This window comes from Cinclus cinclus, unplaced genomic scaffold, assembly GCF_963662255.1.
Source record: "Cinclus cinclus unplaced genomic scaffold, bCinCin1.1 SCAFFOLD_62, whole genome shotgun sequence".
NCBI classification, from domain to species: domain Eukaryota; kingdom Metazoa; phylum Chordata; class Aves; order Passeriformes; family Cinclidae; genus Cinclus; species Cinclus cinclus.
Window position 1 is genome coordinate 23,310 of NW_026912081.1, and position 17,299 is coordinate 40,608.

General features: G+C 63.3%; 4 protein-coding genes across 4 annotated transcripts; 3 read left to right on the forward strand and 1 right to left on the reverse strand.

The window, feature by feature from the left end:
• Positions 1–555: 555 nt before the first annotated feature.
• Positions 556–4,736, forward strand: LOC134057169 (EGF-containing fibulin-like extracellular matrix protein 2). Its single transcript, XM_062514209.1, is given in 11 exon segments — positions 556–648; positions 918–966; positions 1,451–1,569; positions 1,571–1,678; positions 1,919–2,039; positions 2,184–2,300; positions 2,439–2,558; positions 2,884–2,997; positions 3,282–3,414; positions 3,641–3,824; positions 4,132–4,736. Coding segments are annotated over 11 exon segments (1,371 nt in total). The 3' UTR covers positions 4,345–4,736.
• A 148-nt stretch (positions 4,737–4,884) lies between these two features.
• Positions 4,885–8,211, reverse strand: ZFPL1 (zinc finger protein like 1). Its single transcript, XM_062514207.1, has 8 exons — positions 8,157–8,211; positions 7,396–7,504; positions 7,194–7,305; positions 6,494–6,687; positions 6,344–6,407; positions 5,818–5,907; positions 5,607–5,715; positions 4,885–5,104 (listed from the first exon to the last, which is right to left on the reverse strand). Exons 2-8 carry the CDS (start codon positions 7,495–7,497, stop codon positions 4,936–4,938), a joined length of 840 nt encoding a protein of 279 aa, XP_062370191.1. The 5' UTR covers positions 7,498–7,504; positions 8,157–8,211; the 3' UTR covers positions 4,885–4,935.
• A 94-nt stretch (positions 8,212–8,305) lies between these two features.
• On the forward strand, positions 8,306–10,359 carry CDCA5 (cell division cycle associated 5). Its single transcript, XM_062514208.1, has 5 exons — positions 8,306–8,394; positions 8,749–8,828; positions 9,131–9,160; positions 9,276–9,545; positions 10,001–10,359. Exons 1-5 carry the CDS (start codon positions 8,340–8,342, stop codon positions 10,079–10,081), a joined length of 516 nt encoding a protein of 171 aa, XP_062370192.1. The 5' UTR covers positions 8,306–8,339; the 3' UTR covers positions 10,082–10,359.
• Positions 10,360–10,596: 237 nt separating this feature from the next.
• On the forward strand, positions 10,597–14,838 carry TM7SF2 (transmembrane 7 superfamily member 2). The gene is given in 11 exon segments (XM_062514210.1): positions 10,597–10,651; positions 10,967–11,052; positions 11,054–11,146; positions 11,311–11,350; positions 11,537–11,701; positions 11,907–12,004; positions 12,440–12,553; positions 12,944–13,106; positions 13,421–13,501; positions 13,599–13,721; positions 14,137–14,838. Coding segments are annotated over 11 exon segments (1,173 nt in total). The 3' UTR covers positions 14,292–14,838.
• Positions 14,839–17,299: the final 2,461 nt, after the last annotated feature.

Genomic DNA, 17,299 nt, shown 5'->3' on the forward strand with positions numbered 1-17,299 from the left:
CCCAGAACTGGAGGATCTCCAAATCTCAGGGATGGATTGGGGGGGTCCCAAAAGCTCCGAGGAGGGGAGGGACAGATGAGGTAGGACCTCACCTGAAAATGAGGAGGGGAGGTCTGGAGGACCCCAAATATTGGGGGGGGGGGGGGGGGGGAGGGGGAATAAAGGGGAGGGACATTGATGGGGGAGGGGCATTGATAGGGATGGGCATTGATGGGGGGAGGGGCCGTTTCACGCGCCGGGGCCAATTTTGGGGGGGAGGAGCTTCTGTGCCTGGGGGGTGGGGTCTGAGACGAGAGGGGTAAGGGAGGCCACGAGGGGATTTTGGGGGGGCGGGGGGAGGGGTGGCGCCCACCCCCCCCCCCCCACGGCGAGGAATCCCCCGAGATTCCCCTCCCCCACAGGGACGCCCCTCCCCCCGAACCCCAGAGGGGGCTTTGGCGGCGGAGGGGCGTCCCGGGGATGGAGGGGAGGCTCCCATGAGGGGCCAGGGCCCTTCCGGGGGGGCGCAGAGTTTGGGATGACCCCCTCTGCTCCCCCCCCACCCCCCCCAGCGCGATGGGGCCCCCCTCGCTGCTCCTCCTCCTCTTCCTCGGCGCCACCGTGGCCCCCGCGGCCCCCCCGGACCTGGAGGAGCTCGAGGATTACGCGGTGGGGAAAGGGGATATTTGGGGGGGGGGGAGGGGGCCGGGCGCGTGGGCGGGGGGGGGGGGGGTCCTGCGCCTCCTCCCAAAACATTTCTCTTCCCCCTCCCCCCCCCTCACTCCCCGTAAACGCCCGAGTCCCCCCATCCCAAAAAGTCTTTGGTCCCTCCCCCATCCCCAAACTTCTGGAGTAGTTGTGGGGGAGGGGCTGGGGGGGGGGCGATGGGGTCATTTCGGGGCGGGGGGGATGGGTGACCCCCTCTCCCTCCCCCCCAGGAGTGCAGCGATGGTTACGAGTGGGACCCCGAAACTGAGCACTGCAAAGGTGGGGGGGTGGGGGGGGGAAGCGGGGTCCGGGCGCCCAGTCCGGGGGGGTTCGAAGGTTTGGGGCTGAGGGTGGGGTGGGGGGGTCCTCAGGGGGGTCCATGGGAGGTGTTCGGGGGTCCCGTTCCCCTCGGGGAGGTTTTGGGGGCTGTTCTCGGGGTTCCCGGGCTTTCTCGGGGGTCCCTCCCGAGGGGTGTTTGGGGAGGGGGAGGGTCCGGGGTTATTTCAGGGGGGTCGGGGGGCTCAGGGGGTGCTGGGCAGGAGCGGCTAGGGGTCCCGGGCAGTGTTTTGGGAGGGCCCCGGGGGGATTGGCGGCTTTTCGGGGGGTGTCTGGGGGAGGTCTTGGGGCTGTTTTGGGGCGGGGGGCACCGCACCCCTCTCAGGGTGTTTTGGGGTTCCGCGGGTCCCCGGGCTGTTTTCCTGGGGGGACGGAGTGGAGGGGAGGGGGGTGTCCTCTCTCAGTGCCCCCCCCCCGACCCCCCCAGACGTGGACGAGTGCGCGGGGGAGGGGCCGCCGCCGTGCCGGGGCTCCATGAAGTGCCTGAACCATTTTGGGGGGTACCTGTGCCTGCCCCGCTCGGCCGCGCTGCTCAGCCCCGGGCCCGGCCCCGCCCCCGCCCCGCCCCCGCCCCCGGCCCCGCCCCGCCCGGACCCCGCCCCCGACGGCCGCTGCCCCCCCGGCTTCGGCCCCGCCCCCGACGGCACCTGCGCAGGTGAGGAGGGGCGGGGGCGTGGTCAGTGGTGTGCAAATCAACGGACGGGGCGGTGAAAAGGGGCTGGGGCGGGCCCACAGAGGGAGTGGGTGGGGCCGGTTTGTGGGCGTGGTCTGGAAGGGCGGGGGGCTTCACGCGGGGAGGGGTCCCCACAGGGCCGGGAGGTGACCCTGCTATGGGGACGCCCTTGGGGGGGGGAGGGGGGGTCCTGTTGCTTCCGCCCCTCCTGTGCCCCCCCAGACACGGACGAGTGCGCGGGACCCCCCCCCCTGCCGGCCCAGCCAGGACTGCATCAACTTCCCGGGGGGCTTTGAGTGCCGCTGCCCCCCCGGGTACCGGCACCTGCACACCGAGTGCGTGGGTCAGTGAGGGTCCGGGGGCTGGGAGCGGGGGCTTGGGGCGGCAGTTTGGGGTAAAGAGGGCTCTGGGGGTCTATGGGGTGGGTTCAGAGCTCAGAGACGCTTACGGGATGGTTTTGGGAAGATTTTGGCTGTTTCTGGCGCAGACGAGGACGAGTGCCAGTTCCGCTGGTGCCAGCACAGCTGTGCCAACTCCCCCGGAGCCTTCTCCTGCCGCTGCCACCCCGGCTTCAGCCTCGGCCCTGACGGCCGCTCCTGCCTCGGTCAGAGTCCCCCCGGCCCAGCGTGATCCCACTGGGGCACCCCAGACAGGGGTGGGAGGATTTTCCCCACTCTCATTGAGCCCTGGAGGGTTGGGGAGAGGTGATGCCCGCCCTCCCAAAGCCCCCCCTGCCCCCCAGACGTGGACGAGTGCTCCATGGGCGCCCGCTGCTCCCAGCGCTGCCTCAACACCTTCGGCTCCTTCCGCTGCCGCTGCCGGTCCGGCTTCGTTCTGGGCGCCGACGGGCACGAGTGCCACGGTGAGAGACACCTGCCCAGGTCGGGACACGCCCCCAGATAAATATCCACACCCCGTAGAGCAGAGCGCCGCCCCCAGTCGTGGCCTCACCCCCTCCCCGTAGCTCTGCCCCACCCAGAGATGGCCCCTCCCGCGGTCCCGCCCCCAGACAGCGCCCTACAGGTGGTGCAGCAGGTGTGGGAGGGGTGGGTGTGGCAAGGGCGTGGATGGGGTGGGGCCATGAGAACACCGAGTGTCCCCACGGGCCCTGTGTCGTCCCTCCCCACTCTCCGGGGTCTCACTGGGGTCTCTTTCCCCTCCTCCCCCCATCCGTGGGGGTCTCTCAGACGTGGATGAGTGCCAGGGCGGGGTCCCATGCCAGCACCGCTGCCAGAACATCCCGGGGGGCTTCAGGTGCCTCTGCCCCCCTGGCTACACCGAGGAAGGGGGGCTCTGCCGGGGTATGGGGGCTAGGGGGCGGTTTGGGAGCTTTGGGGGGGCTGTGGGGTGGTTTTGGGGGGGTTGTGGGGTTGTTTGGGAGCTTTGGGGGGGCTGTGGGGGTTCCCGTTTGTTGTGGGTGGGGGGATTGGGGGTTCTGTGGGGAGGCTGGGGGGTCTCTAGGGGTGATTTGCGTGGGCTGTGGGGAAGTTGGGGGGCTCTGGGGGTGCTGTGGGGAGGTCTGGGGGGCTGTGCGGCACTGGGGGTCATCCTTCCCCAAAAGCTCCCCCCTCTCCTTCACCCCCAGACCAGGACGAGTGCGCCGAGGGCTCCCATGATTGTGGGGAAGCTCAGAGCTGCCTCAACACTTTTGGGGGGCACCTCTGTGTCCCCCGTGAACTCTGCCGGGGGCCCTACACCCCCCACCCCCGCAGCAACGGGTACGGACCCCCACACACCCCCCAAAATCCAGGGGACGGGACCCGCCCCCTCTGTGTGTCCCCAAAACCCAGGGGAGCCTCCTCTGTACCCCATCAGTCACCCCTAATTCCTGGGGGTCCCTGTGAGCCCACCGGAAGGACCCTAAGAGCTGAGGGGACTTTTTGGGGGCCCCCAGCGGGGTCCTAGCTTTGGGGAATCTCCCAACGCTCCTTTCTGGGCTGCCAGGACCTGCGTGTGCCCCGGGGGTGTCCCCGGCTGCGCCCCCCGTCCCCGCTGGCTCCTGCACCGCTTCCTGGCCATCCCCCAGATTCCCGATGTTCCCACTGGGATCTTCCAGCTCCAGCATCCCCCGGGGGACCCCCAAAGGCTGCGGCTGCGGGGGAGCCCCCCTGGCGCCTTTCGCCTGCGGGTAACGAGGGCCGGGAGGGATCTGGGGGGGCTCGGCAGGAACTGGGCGGGGCTCGGGGGTATTTTGGGGGGTGGCTCGGGTTGGTTTTGGGGAAACGCTGAAGTATTTTTTGGGGGGAGCCCTAGAGGGGGAGCATTAATGGGAGGATGGAGGATCTGGGAAGGATCTGGGATCTCTGTGGTCTCACCCGGAGTTTTTTGGGGGGTGTTTAGAGCATTTGGGGGGCGGGGTCGGTGGGAATTTTTTTTTTTTGGGGGGGGGGGGGGGGGTCGGGGGCAGGGTCTCTGTGTGACCCCGCCTCCCGCAGGCGCTGACCAATCACAGCTCGCTGCTGGAGCTCACGCGCCCCCTGGCGGGCCCGCGGCAGCTGCTGCTGGAGGTGGAGCTACTCCCGCCCGGGCCCCGCCCCCCGCACAAGGCCGAGGCCACGCCCCCCGGAGCATGGGATCCGCCCCCTCCCGCTGGGCGTGGCCTGGCCTTGCTCCGCCTCCACCTGGCTGTGGGGGCTCACCCGTTCTAGGGAGGAGACACCCACAAAACAGAGACCAGCACTGCCCAAACCGCCCCTGGGATCCCCAGAACCTCCACTGGCACCCCAAACTGCCCTCGGGACCCCCAACCTTGCTCTGGGGCCTCCAAACCTACCGGGGATCCCCCAAAGTCCTGCTGGGACTCCCAGTTTCCTCCCCTGTCCTTGCAACCCTCCCCAGGACCCCCAGAAGCACCCCCTGGGACTTCCCCCCGCCCCCCCCCTCCCCCAAGCTCCTCCGGCACTGCCCCAAACTGCCCAGGGAACTCCAAAACCTCCCTGGGGCAACCCTCACCCTACATGGGACCCCAAAATTCCTTCCTTGGGACCTCCAACATCCCCCAGGCGATCCCCCACACAATCCCCAGGAACCGCCAAAGAACCCCCGGGACCCCCAGTTTGGGGTTAAAGAACGAGTGTGTCAGCGTGGTGGGGACTGGGAGGAACTGGGAGGCTTTGGAGGGCGCTGCGGTCACTGGGAGGAAGCGGGAGGAGCTCCCATTTCCCAAGAACCACACGGACACTCCGGCCTCCTTCTCCAGAGGGGGGCGCCCTTTATTTGCCCTGCCCGAAGGGGCGTGGTCAGTGCCCCACCCGCACGTGGGGGTTGTTGAGCGGTTCGAGGGCGGGGTCGGAGTCGGCCACGCCCCTGCCCAGGCTGCCCAATAGGAGCAGGAGCAGCGCGAAGGCCGCGACCCCGCCCAGGCACAGCACCAGCAGGGGGCGCCGTGGGACCCCGCGCACGCGGCACCTGTGGGGGAGGGGTGAGAGAGGAGGGGGGAGCAAGGACCCCCAAAGGGACCCTCAGAGGGACCCAGTGACCCCTAAAGAGACCCCCAAAGGGACCCTCAGAGGGATCCCCAGTGATCCCTAATGGAACCCCCAAAGTGATCCCCAGTGACCCCCAAAGGGACCCCCAAAGGGACCCTCAGGGATCCCCAGTGACCTCTAAAGGGACCCCCAAAGGGACCCTCAGAGGGATCCCCAGTGATCCCCAAAGGAACCCCCAAAGGGACCCTCAGAGGGATCCCCAGTGACCCCCAAAGGAACCCCCAAAGTGATCCCCAGTGACCCCTAAAGGGACCCCCAGAGGGACCCAGTGACCCCTAAAGGGACTCCGGAGGAATCCTCAGTGACCCCCAAAGGAACCTCCAAAGTGATCCCCAGTGACCCCCAAAGGGACCCCTGAAACGACCTCCAAAAGGGACCCTAAGCGATCTCCCAAAGTGCCCCTGCGCGGCCCCCAGCCCCACCTGAGTTTAGGGGGCAGCCAGGCCAGCGGCCGCCGGCGGTATTTGTCCTCGTCGCGGTCGGGGGGGCTCCAGGACTCGCGGCCCCCCAGGGGCTTGCGGGGCGCAGAGCCTGAGGGGAGCAGAGGGACCCTAAAACATCCCAGTGGTGCCTCCCCAAGGGCTGGCAGCTGCAGGAGGACACCCCGACCCCCCCTAGCCCCCCCAGACTCACCTGCGTGCAGGGTCGGGGTCTCCCCCCCCATGTGGACGATGGCATGGGGTGTGGGGGGGGCCAGGGGGGGCTCCGGGAGTGTGACGGGGGCTGCAGGGACACAACTGGGGGTTGGGAGCTGCCCGAGGGGGGTTGGGGTGTCCAAGAGGGTTCTGGGGGTGGCATGGAGGGGCTTTGGGGTGGTCCCAGGGAGATTTGGGTGTCTCAGAGAGGGTTCACAGGAGAGCTGGGGTTCCAGGGTTACTGGGAAGGTTTTTGGGGGTCCCTCCATGGGTGAGGGATCCTGGAAGGGGACTCCAAGGTGGGTTGTGGAGTCCCAGGGGAGTTTGGGGGTTCCCAGACCAGTAACTGGGGTCCCCAGAAAACATTCCCAAGGGTCTCCGGTGGGTTTTTGGGGGTTTTGGGGAGATTCAGGTCCCTGGGCAGAAATGGGGGGGGGGGGGGGGGGGGGGGGTCCAAGCGGGTCTGAGGAATCCCAGGGATGTTTTTGGGGCCCCTGGGGATGTTCTTGGGGGTCACCCCGCACCGTCCCAGCTCCCGCCTGGCTCCTGGGTGGTCTCAGGCTCCAACTGCTCCTCCGAGTCCTCGATCTGGGGGGAGGAGTTTGGGGGATTTCAGGGCGGTTTGGGGGATTTCGGGGTATCCCAGGATGATTCAAGGTACTGCAGGCACTCACCAGCGGCAGCCCCAGGCCAGGCCGTGCCCAGGGCGCTGTCCGGAGCTGCGCCCGCAGCGCCTCGGCCACGGGGCCCTGCAGGTTGGGGGGGGGGAACAGGGGCCCCCCGCACTGGGGGCAGCGGTGCCCGGCGGGGGCCGTGCGGGGGGGCAGAGCCCGAGCCCACCCCGCCAGGCACGGCCAGTGGAACACGTCTGCCAGAGGGGCGTGGGGGTCAGGGCACGTCCAAACCGACCTGGGAGCATCCCAGCAGGAATTCTGGGGCTCCCGCAGGAATCCCCAGGGTGAGTTGGAGGCGGGGAGGGGCAGAGGGTTTTGGATGGGTCGGAGGGGCCCGGGCAGGACCCAAACACTCCCCAGCCCCCTCCCGACCCCCCCCCAAAAGTCATTTTATACCCCCCCCAACCTGTTAAAACTCACTTTTAAGCCTCCCCAAACTCCCAATACCACCCCAAAGTCCATTTTAAGCCCACCAACCCCCCCAAAGGTGCCTTCAGGGTTCCCCCACCCCTCTGAAAGTCAGTTTTTACTGCCCCAGAATCCAGTTTCAAGTGCCCCAACACCCCCAGAACCCCCAACCTCTTAAAGGCCCCCCAAGTCACTCCCAAGCACCTCTCAGCCCACCTGCAAATTCATTTCATGCCCTCCCAACGCCCCAAACGCACCCCAGGGAGCCCCCACACAGCCCGAAGCCCCCCACCATAGCAGACGAGCCGCACGGTCTCACGCTCGCCCAGGGGAGCTTGGCACAGGGGGCACTGGGGGCTGTAGTCACTGTCCTGCAGCCACTGAAGGTACGACCTCACGATGCACTGAGGGGGTTACTGAGGGTCACGGCGCATCCCGGGGGAATTTCTGGGACCCCCCCCGGCCCCCCTTCCACACCCAGGAGTCCCCCGGACCTTGGGGTGGGCGCTGACCAGGCAGTTCTCGCAGACGTTCACGCGGTGCTCGAAGCAGAACAGCGTCGTCACCCGGCGCTTGGGGCATTTGCAAAGGCCCATGGCGGGGCTGGGGGCGCGGGGGGGGGGCGTGGGGCGTTGATAGAACCCCCCAAAAAACCCGGTGTATGCCCCCGTCCCCCCAAAACGCTGCTGGCGTGAAAGGGCCGCGCCCCACACCCCCCAGTCTGGGGGTGCAGCGCTTTCGGGGGAACCCCACAGGATTTGGGACCTTCCCCCGCCCCCCCACCGTGCAGGATCCCTGGAATTTGGGAGGCCCCAGGGCTTCTGGGCCTCCCTCCTCGCCCTCGAGAGAGAAGATCCAGGACTCCCGTCTCCCTCCTCAGAAGAAGCTCCCGGTGTCCGAGCCCCCTCAGGGACCTTCTGGGCTCTCCCTAAGACCCAGCGGACACCCAGCGGGACCCCCTGAGGCCCCCCCAGAGTCCCGTGGAGCCCCAGCCCCGGCCAGACTTCCTGTCAGGCGCCGCAGAAGATGCCCAGGACCTCCCTTCCCCCTTCCCTTCAAATGGCCCCCGGTATCCGAGACCGCTCAGAAACCCCCGGGAAGTCCGCAGGACTCCCCAGAACCCGCCAAGGACCCCCCCAGACCCCGAAACCCCGCCCAGCACGCCCCAGGACACCCCCCAGGCCCTCCAGGACGCCCCCGGAGCCCCCCCAGACCCCCCAAATTCCTCCCTTAGCCCCCCCTGCCCCCCACTCACGCGTTCCTATGGCGACGCGCTGCCCTGCTGGCGCTTCCGGGTGCGTCGCTCCTTTTGACGTCACTTCCCGCCGATGTGCCGGAAGTGCGGCGGTCTGTCAAAACAGCCACACCCAAGATGGCGGCTGAACAGCTGCCGGGCATGCGCGCGGCGCGGGGAGTGACGTCACATCCGTCTGTTCGAATGGCCATGGCGGGAGCTGGCGGCGGGCGGCCCTCGGTGGGGGCGACCCCGAGGGGTGAGGTCTGGGGGTGTCTGGAGGGCTCCTGAGGCTCTTCGGGGTCTGGGGAGGTCCTGAGGGGGAGCCCGTGGGTGGCATTTGGGGCTGGGGTGCTCCCGAGGGAGTATTTGGGGAGACTGTGGGGAGGGGGAGGGGCAGGGGCTATCGGGGGTGGGATCTATTGGGGCTGGGGGCGTCTTGGAGGGATCCAGAGGGGGTTTGGGGTCGGGAGGTTCATGGGGATGAGGATGTCCGTATCGGGGTCTGGGGAGGTTCTGTGAGGCTTAGGGTGTCCCTGGGAGGGGCTCGCGGGGAGTCCCGGGGGGCACTTGGGGGTCACGACCCCCACCCCCTCCCCATCTTCCCCCCCAGTGACGCGACGCAGCTCCAAGCGCTTGGTGGTCTCGGCTCCCCGGGGTGGCCCTCCCTGGGCACCCCCGTCCTGCAGCCCCGTGAGTAGGGGACTGGAGGAGATCCCGGGGCTGGGCGGGGGATTCCGGGGTCTCGGGGACGGTTCAGGGGGTCGGGGGCGATCACCAAGGGCTTTGGGGAGGGTCCCAAGGGAGTTCTGGGGAGTTCAGAGGGGTTGGAGGCACTCAGTGCCATAAGGGGGTCCCAGGAGTTCGTGGGCAGCTCCCGGGGGTTGTGGGGGATCCTTGGGGGTGATCTAGGAGCCCCAGGGTTTAGGGGGTCGTCTCGGGCTTGGGGAGAGTTCCTGGTTTTGGGGTTCACAGGCTCCTCCCCTCCCCCACAGGACTTTGACCGACCCCGACGGAGCCCCCGGGTGAGTTCGAAGAGGTGTGTGGTGGGGGGACGCACTGGGGAGAGGGGGTTCCTGGTAATCCGGGGACCACCCTGCCCTCCCCTTTCCAAACTGACACCCCCAACCCTCCCCACAGCTTCAGAGCCAGAAGGAGAACGACCCCTGTCCCCCCGGTGCCCCCCCTTCCCCCACCCCCCCTCCCGTGGCCTCCCGGGTCCGACGCTCCTACAGCCGCCTGGAGGGGGGGGGCACCCCTCGAGGGCTGGGGGGGCTCCCGCTGAGCCCCCTCCCCCTCAATCTGCCCCCCACAGCCCCCCCCGAGCCCACTCAGATCCCCCCCCTTGACCTCCCCGGCATCGGTGCTGGCCCCGAGCGCAAGAGGAAGAAGAAGGTGGTGCCCATTGATGTGAGTGACACCCACCCTGGGACCCCCTGTGCTCCCTGCTCCCCCCCCCATACCACCAGGACCTCCCAGAGACCTTTCTGTGACCCTTCCATTGTCTGCACGGCCCCTCAGGGCCCCCCCTGCTCCCCTGGAGTCCCAATGTCCCCCCTCAGTGTCCTGATTTCCCTCCCAGACCCCCCACCCCAGGACTCCATAACCCCCTTGGTGCTCTCATAGCCCCCCCAGGACCCCTCCATGCACCTACAGGACCCTCACCCCCTCTGACTCCCCCAGTACCTCCCAAACCAAGCCTCCTCATTGCCCTCACCCTGTTGCTCCTTGCAACTCCCCTATTTCTTCCCCATTGTTCCCATTTCCCCACTTATCCCCCTTTTCCTCATTGCCCCCTTTCCCCCCCTTTCCCCGTTGTCCCCCCATTGCCTCCCTGACCCCCCCTTTCCTCATTTCCCACCCAGCTCTCAGAGCTGGAGGCCTGGGCTGCCTCCATGAACGCCCAGTTCGAGGAGGCCGAGAGGTTCCACCTGGTTGTGGAGTGACCCCAGGACTCCCAGGAGACCCCCGTGGAACATCGCCCCATGCTAGAGAGACGCTTGTGGGACTCTCATGGGACCCTGGAGACCCCCGGGGTAGGACCCCCCTCCCCATGCACAGCCCCCTGCCTTGTGAGACCCCGGGCAGGGGGCTCTGGTGGGACAGAACCCTGTGAGGGACACCCCCCCCCCATGGTAGACATGATGTGTGAGACCCCCTCCATGTGCCACCTCCAGGCCGTGGAAGCCCCCTCCCCATTTGTTACTCATTAAACAAGTTTACGCCGTGGCTATGATGCCTGTATGATTACGTACTTTGTGACGTCACAAACCACCGTAAAGAGGGGACTCTGTCTCTTTAAGAGTGGGGAGAGGTAGTGCTGCAGCCAATCAATGCGTGGCGCGGTGACGTCACCCACCAAGGGGCGTGGTTACTTGGGCCAATCCATGTCCGCGGGGGCGGAGTCCGGGCGTGCGGGAATCCCTCAACACCCGCTGTCCCCCCCCGCGCCCCCTCACCCATGGAGCCCTCCCGAGCCCCACCGCCCCCCGAGCTGGAATTTGGGGGGCCCTGGGGTAGGGGGGGGGGGGGGAAAGGAGGATTCTGTTTTGGAGGGTGGGGGCACAACCGAGTCCCCTTTTTGGGGTGGGGCTGAGGGCGAGGGCTCCTGATGCCTTTTAGGGGCTGGGGGAGGGGTGTCCGGAGCCTTCTGGGGAGGGGTCGAGGTCCCACTGGGGACCATTTCTCCGGGGAGGGGGGGGCGCACCCGGCCCCTCGGCCGCCTTGCGGGGGGGGGAGTAACCGTGTCCCCTTTTTGGGGAGGGGGACACACCAAGACCCTTTTTTGGGGGTGGGGGGGGGGGGCTCAGCCGATCCCCACACCCCCCCAGGCGTGGGGGCTCTGACCCTGCTGCTGCCGCTGGGGCTCGTGGCGATCGTGAGCACCTGCGTGGGGGAGGGGCAGGGCAGCGGGACCCCCCCCCCTCGCCCTGCCCACCCCCCCCACCCTCGCACTCGTCGTCGCCTGGGTGGGCGCGCACGGGCTCGGGAGCTGCTGGAGACCCCCGAGGGTGAGGGGTCACGGGGAGAGGAGCGGGATTTTGGGGGGTGGGGGGCACGGGGATGGGCTGGGGGGGGTCTGCGGGAGAGGGGAGGGGACTCGGTGAGGTCGGGGGGCGTCAGGGGTGTGGAGGTGGGGGCAGTTGGGGAGTCACGCTGACTCCGCTGCCCGCAGACCCCCGGTGACACTCCAGGACCCCTCCGGGACCTCGGCTGTGAGTGGGGGGGCCCTCGGCGGTCCTTGAGGGAGCCGGGCGGGGGTCCGAGCTCAGCGATCGGGAGGGGCCGGGGATCCCGGTGGGAGCCTGGGCGGGGGTTGGGGGTCGGCCAAGGCTCCGTTTGGGGGGGGCGGGGGGGGGGGGTCACTTCGAGGGTCGCAGCTCTCCCTGCCGCCGGTTCAGGGCTCTTGGCGCTGGGGGGGGCCCTGGGCGGGGCGCTGGCCCTGGGGGTCCCCCTGCCCCCCCTGTGCCCCCTCCTCCCCCCTCTGGCGGCGGCCGCATCCAGCGTCGCCTTCGGCCTCGGGCTCGTCCTCCTCGCTCGGCGGCGACTGCGGGGGGGGGGCAGTGGTGAGCGGGGGGGAGATGGGGAGGGAATTGGGGAGGGTCGTAGCGGGCTGGGGGAGGGGGGTCTCCGTGCTGGGAGAGGGCTGTGGAGGCTGTGGGTGTCATGGGGGGGGGGGTCTGGGAGGAGCCTTGGGGGGGGGCTGGGTGTGCTGGGGGGGGGGCTGGGGTTCTCCTGGAGTGCTGAGGCCACGCTCCCTCCCACCCCCAGGACACCCCGTGTACGAATTCTTCGTGGGGGGAGAGCTGGGGTCCCCGCTGGAGCCCCCCGAGAGTCTGCACTGGGAGCGGGTCGGGCTCTGCGCCTGGGTACGGCGGCACTGGGAGGGAGCGGGGGGGGTTGGGGGCATCGGGAGCGACTGGTGGGGACTCGGAGGAGCTCCACAGGGACTTGGGAGAACTGGGGACCACTGGAAAGGGCTTGGGGGGAGACTGGGTGGGCACTGAGAGGAATGGGAAGGCACTGGGAGGGGACTGGGGGTACAAATGAGGGACGCTGGGTGGGCACAGGGGGGTGCTGTAGGATCTACGGAGAACGAAGGGGGGCAGCTGGGGCTGGTGCGGGCAGCCTGGGAGGGCTGGGAGCACTGGGATCACTGGGATAACGGGCAAGCACAGGAGGCTGATGGGTTCTTCCTTTCCCCCGTCGTTTCCCGTCTGTGTCCCCCCACCCCATGTCCCCCGTGTCCTACCTGTGACCCCCACCTTTACCTTCCTGTTTGCCCCCCCCAATGTCCTCCCCAGGTGCTGGTGCTGGCAGCGGCTCTGGGGGAACAGCAGCGGCTCTGGGGGTCCCCGTCGCTGCCTCTCACGCTCGTGGTGGTTGCTCAGGGGGTCCCGGTGCTGCGACGCCTCAGGGTGGGGGGGCGCGGGGGGGATCGTCACACGTGGAGGCGTGCTGGGGACACGGGGGAGGGACACGGGGGGCCACATGGGTAGGGGGGTCACGGGGAGATGAGTGAGGGGAAACCACATGTGAGGGGGTCGAGGGGCACAGGGTGGTGGGAAACTTCATGGGGGTAGACAGCGGGGGTCTCCCTTGGTGAGGGGAACTCCCCCAGGAGAGTGGGACCCTATGGGGGAGGCACAGCACGGGGGCCATGGGAGGGGTGGGGAGGCATGGGGGGACTCCAGGGGATGTGGGAGGAGCAGTGGGAGCCGCTCTGGGGTCCCCAGGGTGTCCTCAAAAACTTGGTGTGTTTGGGTGGGGGGGGGCTGTGGGGGTCTCACCTCTCTCCCCTTTCCCAGGAGCTGAGTGGGAATTCCCCCCCTAGCCCTGGGGGGTTCCTGGGGGTCTTCGGGGCTCTGGCCTGGGACCCTTTCGGGGGTCCCCTCCCAGCGCTGCTGCTCCTGCGGAGACCCCAAAATGGGCTGGGGGGAGCTGGGGGGGCCGCCTGTGGGGGGCTCTACGGTGGGCACAGGGGAGCACCAGGGGAGTTGGGAGGGTGCTGGGGAGCAAACGGGGAATTGAGGGCACTGGGGAGTATTTCGGGATTAATGGGAGGTGCTGGAAGAGATTTTGGGGGAACTAGGAGGATTTGGGGCTAATGGGGGCAAATAGGGATTATTTGGGGGTTAATTGGGAGAATGGGGGGACAGTAGGGTGGAATGGGGGTGGTGCAGGTTCAGGGGGAGCTGAGGAGATTTCAGGGGTGTCAGTGAGAAGCTCTGGGGAGTCTGGGGGCAGTTCAGGGGGCCCTGACGTCCCCCTTCACGTCCCCCCAGCCCTGGGGTTGTGGATCTTCCACGGCGCCACCACCCAGAGGAAACTCTTCAGCCGGGACCCTCAAGACCCCCGAGTGGCTGGTGAGACACCCAAGCCCGGGACACCCGAAACGCCGAGGAGCCCCAAATCTGGTAGCCCTGAACCCCGGGACTCTGTGAACTCCTGTTTGCCCCTCAGGTCTCCCCACAGTCCCCACGGCCACAGGGCACGTGCTGCTGGCAGGGGGCTGGTGGGGGCTCGTGCGCCGCCCCGATGACCTCGGGGAGCTGCTGATGGCACTGGGCTGGACCCTTCCCTGCGGTGAGACCCCCTCTCACCTCCCCCTCCTCTGCTGGACCCTTCCCCCCCCCCCCCCAAAACCCTGTATCCCTCCCGAACCCTCCGCAGACACCTGAGCCCCCCAAAGCTCCTGTAGACACCTGGGTGTTCCCTGAACCCCCCCAAAACACCTCCCTCCCCACCCCCCCCAGTGCCCCCCTGACATTTGGGCCACCCCGGGATCTCTCTGACCCCCTTCCCAAATACCTGCTAACCTGTCCCTGCCCCTCCGGGACCTTGCTGGATGTCTCTCCCCAAACACCTGGGTCCTCCCCTCCCCCTTCCCCAACACCCAGACCCTCCCAGTTGCCCTCCCCCACCTACCCAACAACCTCCAGAGCCCTCCATGTCCCCCTGAGGGCTGTGGTCCCTCCCCCTGACCCCCTGTCACCCCCAGGTCTGTCCCCACCCCTGCTGCTGCTCCTGGCAGGGGCTGCGCTCCGGGAGCTCCGAGCAGTCGTGGGGGAGCGGCGGCAGCAGCGCCGGTTTGGGGGGGCCTGGGGGGGTCTGTGCCAGCGTGTCCCACGCCGACTGCTGCCCCTCGTCTACTGAGGGCTCCTCCGGGACCCCCTGGCGACCCCCAAGATCGTGGAGGGATAAACTGGCCTCACTGAAACGATTTCCCTGCCATCAACTACTCCCTATTTTCTGTGTGTTCACGTGACCTGATCACGTCTTACCTGTGTGTGATTTCTCCTTCCATAGACCTTGTATCTCCACGTCCTGTATCAGACTTAGCCTTGGCATGCTACACAATGTATGGCTGTAAATATATTGTACAGCACCTTTATACAGATCTCTGAGGTTCTGACTAAAGAGACACCTGTATGTTGCTCGTTATTTTTAATATAGATATTAGAAACAATCTCCAGTTCATGGCCTGTTGGTTGTGCCTGGTCTAAACCAGGCTCTCGGTTGCCTTTCAGGGCTACGATCCAGGTTTTACTCACAGACATGCCACACTTTGGGGAAAAAAACAAAAGAAAAACAACAATTTAGTATTGAAAGTCCTTGAGCCAGGGTTCTAAGTGGTGGATCTGGGAGAATTCCTACTCTGTTTGGAACTTTAGCAGGCAGAAGCCCAGTCCCTGGAACACAGACCATGACAGAAATGTTGCCCGTTTTTCGTGGGAAACAAAACTCGCCCTCCCAGTTTCCTGATGGCAGCTTGGAGGAAGCAGTTGGCACTCAAAACAACAGCCAGGTTTCTAAGTGGTGGCAGGTTGGGTGCAGGAGAGTTCCTGCATTATTAAGAGAGAATAATTTCAAGTTGAGAGAAAACGTTTTCTTTTCCCTAGTTGTCTGTGTTTGGACTGTGGGTGAATCTCCTTCCCCTGTGATTTACTGGTATCAGTTGGAGAAAACCCTGCTTTTTCCATGATGTCAGGGATATCAACTGACAGGGAATCCCCATTTTCCATTCATTTCCAGTTCAAGTGGAAGAGGAGAACCTTGACAATGCTCTTTTATGGCTTTGAATTAAGGGTAACACCTGCAGTTTCTTCATTCTGTCATTTAAATTGAGGGGGAAGCCCAGTTGTCCCTTCTTTTTAAGGGTTTGAGTGGAAGAAATCCCCCTTTTTCCATCATTGTGAAGATTTAAATTGAGAGAAACCCCTATTTTCCCAATATTTTAGGGGATTAAATTAAAAGAGAGAAGCCATTTACTTGCCATTGTATCGGTGGAAGTGGAGGAAACTGCCCCATTTCCTCTTCTGAAGGGGTTCACTTGAGGGAAGCTCTGCCCTTTTCAGCCTTTTAAGGGTTTAAAATTGCATTTCAGGGCACTTCTACCTGTGCCCCAGTACCAGGTATGTCAGATGAGAGTGAACCTGCCACACACGTAACCCTAACATCACCTGGCAATCTGTTCTTCTTGTTTTTATTTATAATGTAGATAGCCCTAAATAGAGGTCCCAGTGAGACACCATTCATCTCATTACTGTTTTTATCCACTCTACTTAATCGCATGTGGAGTACTACTCAGCAACCACTAATGAACAATTACACAGCTTAATAAAATATCCAGCTTATTTAGCTATGCTGCTGAAACACAAAGTTTTATCTCCAACCAGATTTCAGCCCTTTTACTCAAAGGAGTTGTAGCAAAAAAAAAAGAAAGCATCATCATTTACCTGAAGAGCTTTCTTCTGTATTGAAAAAAATACTTTTCTCACCTTGAATTTACTGTCTTTGAATTTAAGTCAGAGCAGTCAAACAGCTGCAGTTCCTCTGAGGGCTTTTGTAGCTTGTGGGATTTGCTCCTCCTTTTTCCCAGGAATGACAGGTGAGCCCCATCAGGGGTATATTGACCCCAGCCTTTGCTAAGGGACTTCATTCCCTCTGTGGGCTCAGCTGGGATCAGAACTCTCATTTCAGTGAAGAGGCTCTTTCAATTTATCTCAGCTTCCTTTCAGCAGGTACTTTTGGTTAGGGGTGGGTGTCGAATGCATGAAAACCAGAAATTTAAAAATGCCCTAAATATAGTTTAAAAATAAGTGTTTTATTGGCTTTTGCTTGATTAGAGGCAGGGTTTTTAAAAGGTAATATAAATATAAAGAATAAAAAGTAGGTTAAAATATATTTATATAAATATAAACAAAGATAAGTAACAAATGTATATCAAATATATAGTGTAGAATATAAATAATGCAAATATTTTCATAATATATAATGTATAAATCTAAGTCTAAAGAGATGAAAAGAGAAATAAACATTTAAGTATTGTTTAAAATAGATGTTTTAATGGTTTTTATTTGGTTAGAGGCAAGTTTTTAAAAAAATAATATAAGTATAAACAATATAAAGAGTAGATAAATATACAAATATACAAGAAATAAATACAGACATATAAAATGATAAATGTAAATGCATTTATAAGTATATGTATCTCACCTGGATTGATGATTCCGTGATCGATTCCAAAGTCCCAATTTGGGGCATTTTGGGGGGATTTGATGGAATTTGGGGGAAATTTTTTGGGGGAAGTTGAGGGGATTTGGGGGAATTTAACGGGATTTTGAGGAAACTCAGAGGAAGTTTTGGGGGATTTTTGATTTTAGGTGGATTTGAGGGAATTTCTAGGAGGAATTAGATGGAATTGAAGGGAATTCATTGGGGGAAATTGAATGGAACTTGAGGGGATTTTGAGGGAATTTTTTGGGATAATTTGGGGGAGTTTGAGGGAATTCTTTTAGGGGAATGATGGAATTTTAGGGGGATTTAAGGGGAATTTGGGAAGATTTTGGGCGGTTCTAATGGAATTTAGGGGAGGGATTTGATGGGATTTAAGGAAAAGTTTTGGTGAGATTTTGGGGATTTTTGAGAGATTTTTTGAGGGAGATTTTGGGGAGTTTGAGAGACTTCTTTTGTGGATATTCAATGGAATTTTGGGGAGGAATTCGATGTAATTTGGGGGGAATTTGATAGAATTTTTTTGGGAAATTTGGGGGGAATTTTGAGGAGGAATTTGATGGAAATTTGAGAGGATTACGCTGGGAACTGGAGGAAATTCAATAGAATTTGGGGGGAATTTGAGGGATTTTTTCGGGCAAATTTGG

Bases quoted from the DNA above. Each gene is read 5' to 3' on its own strand.
- ZFPL1 (XM_062514207.1), bottom strand. From the start codon at position 7,497: ATGGGCCTTTGCAAATGCCCCAAGCGCCGGGTGACGACGCTGTTCTGC. The intron at 6,408-6,493 runs GTGAGTGCCTGC...TCCTCCCCCCAG, and splicing joins CTGGCCTGGGGCTGCCGCTG to ATCGAGGACTCGGAGGAGCA. The intron at 5,716-5,817 runs GTGAGTCTGGGG...TGCTCCCCTCAG, and splicing joins GACCCCGACCCTGCACGCAG to GCTCTGCGCCCCGCAAGCCC.
- CDCA5 (XM_062514208.1), top strand. From the start codon at position 8,340: ATGGCCATGGCGGGAGCTGGCGGCGGGCGGCCCTCGGTGGGGGCGACC. The intron at 8,395-8,748 runs GTGAGGTCTGGG...CTTCCCCCCCAG, and splicing joins GGTGGGGGCGACCCCGAGGG to TGACGCGACGCAGCTCCAAG. The intron at 9,546-10,000 runs GTGAGTGACACC...TTTCCCACCCAG, and splicing joins AGAAGGTGGTGCCCATTGAT to CTCTCAGAGCTGGAGGCCTG.